General features: G+C 46.5%; 1 protein-coding gene across 4 annotated transcripts in view; it reads right to left on the reverse strand.

Moving 5' to 3' along the window:
• The window catches only part of kmt2e (lysine (K)-specific methyltransferase 2E), a 38868-nt gene that overhangs the window by 24994 nt on the left and 8874 nt on the right, over positions 1 to 5000 (reverse strand). For 2 of the 4 annotated variants that reach the window (XM_083528989.1, XM_083528990.1), the window contains exon 2: positions 4787 to 4950. In XM_083528989.1, coding sequence (XP_083385115.1) covers positions 4787 to 4836 — 50 coding nt within the window. In that variant the 5' untranslated portion in view covers positions 4837 to 4950. Of the gene's footprint in view, positions 1 to 1136; positions 1236 to 4786; positions 4951 to 5000 lie in introns of those variants that run through there. The other 2 variants (XM_083528992.1, XM_083528991.1) reach the window with 1 other exon arrangement.

The following is a 5000-nucleotide window of genomic DNA, read 5'->3' on the forward strand; positions in this document are numbered from 1 at the left end:
AACGCTCTCCACACGCTCAGTAACGACCAGTAACGCTCTCCACACGCTCAGTAACGACCAGTAACGCTCTCCACACGCTCAGTAACGACCAGTAACGCTCTCCACACGCTCAGTAACGACCAGTAACGCTCTCCACACGCTCAGTAACGATCAGTAACGCTCTCCACACGCTCAGTAACGATCAGTAACGCTCTCCACACGCTCAGTAACGATCAGTAACGCTCTCCACACGCTCAGTAACGACCAGTAACGCTCTCCACACGCTCAGTAACGACCAGTAACGCTCTCCACACGCTCAGTAACGACCAGTAACGCTCTCCACACGCTCAGTAACGATCAGTAACGCTCTCCACACGCTCAGTAACGATCAGTAACGCTCTCCACACGCTCAGTAACGATCAGTAACGCTCTCCACACGCTCAGTAACGATCAGTAACGCTCTCCACACGCTCAGTAACGATCAGTAACGCTCTCCACACGCTCAGTAACGATCAGTAACGCTCTCCACACGCTCAGTAACGATCAGTAACGCTCTCCACACGCTCAGTAACGACCAGTAACGCTCTCCACACGCTCAGTAACGACCAGTAACGCTCTCCACACGCTCAGTAACGACCAGTAACGCTCTCCACACGACCAGTAACGCTCCACACACGACCAGTAACGCTCCCCACACGCTCAGTAACGACCGGTAACGCTCTCCACACGCTCAGTAACGATCACTAACGCTCTCCACACGCTCAGTAACGATCACTAACGCTCTCCACACCCTTAGTAACGCTCTCCACACGCTCAGTAACGATCAGTAACGCTCTCCACACCCTCAGTAACGCTGTAACGCTCAACACACGCTCAGTAACTCTCTGTATTTATAAACTAAAATAAAAATGTTCATTTTTAATACACAATATTTTCTCAACAAAACAAAGTAAAGTAATTCATTTCCTTTTCAGTCACGTTATTGCAATGGATTATATGTAAATTATCTTCGGGACCTTAACACACACACAAACACACACACACACACACCCTCCTGATACAAACACAAAAAGATCGTACACTGGTCACACACACACACACACATTTCCTTTCTAGATCTTTATTTTTTTCTTTACAATAAATATATTAAATCATACCTCCTCAACCTCGTGCACTCGCTCTCTCTCGCGCTCTCTCTCTCTCTTGCTCACTTCCTTAAACAATTGCCTGCAGCAGCTCAAGTGTCAAAGTGAAAGTGTGTGTTCACCTTAAAGTGGGTGGAGCCTCTGTGTGTGTGTGTGTGTGTGTGTGTGTGTGTGTGTGTGTGTGTGTACACAAGTCAAACAAGACAGAGCACAGGATAGGAAGACAGAAAGAAAGCAGTTAAAAGAAGGGCAGGGCAACCGTTAACGAATGATTAACAACCCCCCCAACCCACACACACACTTACAAACTCTCACACACACACACACACAAACTCTCTCTCACACACACACACACACACACACACACACACACACACAATAAGAAAGGAAAACAAAAAGGAGGGAAATTTTAGTGAGAACTAAAAACGAGAGCAGGCCTTCAATGGAGAACAGAAATGAGAGCGAGAGCGAGAGCGAAGGAGAGAGTGAGAGAGAGAGAGAGGCAGAAAGTGCTAGAGAGAATGATACAAAGAGTAAGAAAGATAGGTAGACAGAGCAATAAAGACACAGACAGAGCAAAAACAGAGAGAAACGGAGTGATAGAAAGGGGTAAAAAGATGATAGAGTGACAGACACGGTTATAGTCACAGACAGTGATAAGAGTGACAGACAGTTATAGAGTGAAAGACAGTGATAGGCAGAGTGATTGAGAGAAACAGAGTGATAGAGAGAATGATACAGAGAGAGATAAAAATAGAGAGAAAGACAGAGAGGGACAAAGAGAGTGATAGCGAGAAAGGGGAAAGGGAGATTGAACAGCTGGTTATAAGTTAATTAAAGACTGCATGTGATACAGCTTAATATCACACACACACACACACACACAACGCTCCTCTTACAACGACGTATGACTACGTCACCGAAGTCCATGATCTCCGGCCCATAACCATGGCAACTAAATCAGTGCTACAGATGCAGTCTCTGAGATCAGGAGCTCTACAGTACTGTAACACAGTGTAAAAGTGTCTCACTGCAGCTCTGTGTGGTCTCTCTGAAATCAGGAGCTCTACAGTACTGTAACACAGTGTACAAATGTCTCACTGCAGCTCTGTGTGGTCTCTCTGAGATCAAAAGCTCTACAGTACTGTAACACAGTGTACAAGTGTCTCACTGCAGCTCTGTGTGGTCTCTCTGAAATCAGGAGCTCTACAGTACTGTAACACAGTGTACAAATGTCTCACTGCAGCTCTGTGTGGTCTCTCTGAGATCAAAAGCTCTACAGTACTGTAACACAGTGTACAAATGTCTCACTGCAGCTCTGTGTGGTCGCTCTGAGATCAAAAGCTCTACAGTACTGTAACACAGTGTACAAGTTTCTCACTGCAGCTCTGTGTGGTCTCTCTGAGATCAGGAGCTCTACAGTACTGTAACACAGTGTACAAGTGTCTCACTGCAGCACTGTGTGGTCTCTCTGAGATCAGGAGCTCTACAGTAATGTAACAGTAGAGGTGTCTCACTGCAGCTCTGTGTGGTCTCTCTGAGATCAAAAGCTCTACAGTACTGTAACACAGTGTACAAGTGTCTCACTGCAGCTCTGTGTGGTCTCTCTGAGATCAGGAGCTCTACAGTACTGTAACACAGTGTACAAGTGTCTCACTGCAGCACTGTGTGGTCTCTCTGAGATCAGGAGCTCTACAGTAATGTAACAGTAGAGGTGTCTCACTGCAGCTCTGTGTGGTCTCTCTGAAATCAGGAGCTCTACAGTACTGTAACACAGTGTACAAATGTCTCACTGCAGCTCTGTGTGGTCTCTCTGAGATCAAAAGCTCTACAGTACTGTAACACAGTGTACAAGTGTCTCACTGCAGCTCTGTGTGGTCTCTCTGAAATCAGGAGCTCTACAGTACTGTAACACAGTGTACAAATGTCTCACTGCAGCTCTGTGTGGTCTCTCTGAGATCAAAAGCTCTACAGTACTGTAACACAGTGTACAAGTGTCTCACTGCAGCTCTGTGTGGTCTCTCTGAGATCAAAAGCTCTACAGTACTGTAACACAGTGTACAAGTTTCTCACTGCAGCTCTGTGTGGTCTCTCTGAGATCAGGAGCTCTACAGTACTGTAACACAGTGTACAAGTGTCTCACTGCAGCACTGTGTGGTCTCTCTGAGATCAGGAGCTCTACAGTAATGTAACAGTAGAGGTGTCTCACTGCAGCTCTGTGTGGTCTCTCTGAGATCAAAAGCTCTACAGTACTGTAACACAGTGTACAAGTGTCTCACTGCAGCTCTGTGTGGTCTCTCTGAGATCAGGAGCTCTACAGTACTGTAACACAGTGTACAAGTGTCTCACTGCAGCACTGTGTGGTCTCTCTGAGATCAGGAGCTCTACAGTAATGTAACAGTAGAGGTGTCTCACTGCAGCTCTGTGTGGTCTCTCTGAGATCAGGAGCTCTAAAGTACTGTAACACAGAGTACAAGTTTCTTACTGCAGCTCTGTGTAATCTCTCTGAGATCAGGAATCTCTCAGGGATCTTCTAGAGCATCTGACCAGGCATATGTATGGTCGCCTAACAGATTACAAGGCTCAGCTGTCACTCAGGCCATTGCCATGGAGACAGGCCTAACAGCACAGAGGAAGTCACAGTGGCAACAAAAGCTGGGGAGGAGGATGGGGGAGGAGAATGAAAAAGAAGGAGGAACAGCTACAGACCATTTCTGTATTTATTTATTTTTTACAGAATATAAAAGGGGGACTGAACTAGTTGACATTTCAGATAGAGAAAAAAGAGGTAAAGAAAAAGACAAGTAGAAAAATGGACAAAGCAGAACAGTTAGATAGAGAGATGGAGAGACAGAGGGAAGGAGAGGTGAGACAGAAGGAACATAGAGGTGAGAGAAAGACAGAGCGGCGAGACAGAGGTGAGACCAAGAGACAGAGAGGTGATACAAAGAGGCGAGACAGAGGGACAAATGTAACACAGAGAGGTGAGACAAAGGGACCGAGATGTGATACAGAAGCTGAGCAGTTAGAGAGAGAAAAAGAGGTAAGATTAATAGAGAGGTAAAACTGAGACAGAGAGATGAGACCCAGACAGGTAAGAGAGAGGGACAAAGGTGAAAGAAAGGTAAGACAGAGGAACAGAGATGAGACAGAAATGTGAGACAGAGGTAAAAGATGGACAAAGAGGTGAGACAGAGGGACAGAGTGGTAAAGCAGAAGGACAAAGGTGAGAGAGAGGTAAGACAGAGAGGTAAGAGGGACAGAGGTGAGACAGAGTGGTGAGACAGAGGGACAGAGATGTGATACAGAGAGATGAGACCGAGAGACAGAGAGGGGAGACAGAGACAGAAAGGTGAGACAGAGAGGTTAGTCAGAGACAGAGGTTAGAGAGAGAGGTTAGAGAGAGACAGAGAGGTGAGAGAGAGAGGTTAGAGAGAGACAGAGAGGTTAGAGAAAGACACAGGTGAGACAGAGAGACAAATGCGAGACAGAGGTTAGAGAGATACAGAGAGGTGAGAGAGAGAGGTTAGAGAGAGACAGAGAGGTGAGACAGAGAGGAGAGACAAAGACAGAAAAGTAAAATTAGTTAAATGTCTGATAAAATGAGACGAGAGAGAGACTGTGTGTGTGTGTGTGTGTGTGTGTGTGTGTGTGTTACGCACTCTGAGCCGGCAGCCATGTTGTCCACCCCCACTGGGATGACTAAGCTCATGACGCTCTGTGCTGCGAGTGTGGAGTCCTACTGAGAGCAGAGCCGAGCGATCCCAAACACTGACACATACCAACCACTGCACGCATGGCAAACATCTAAATGCATCCACACCACCTGAGAGAGAGAGAGAGAGAGAGAGAGAGAGAGAGAGAGAGAGTGGGGGG

The sequence above is a fragment of the Silurus aristotelis genome, assembly GCF_946808225.1.
Source record: "Silurus aristotelis genome assembly, chromosome: 24".
NCBI classification, from domain to species: Eukaryota; Metazoa; Chordata; class Actinopteri; order Siluriformes; family Siluridae; genus Silurus; species Silurus aristotelis.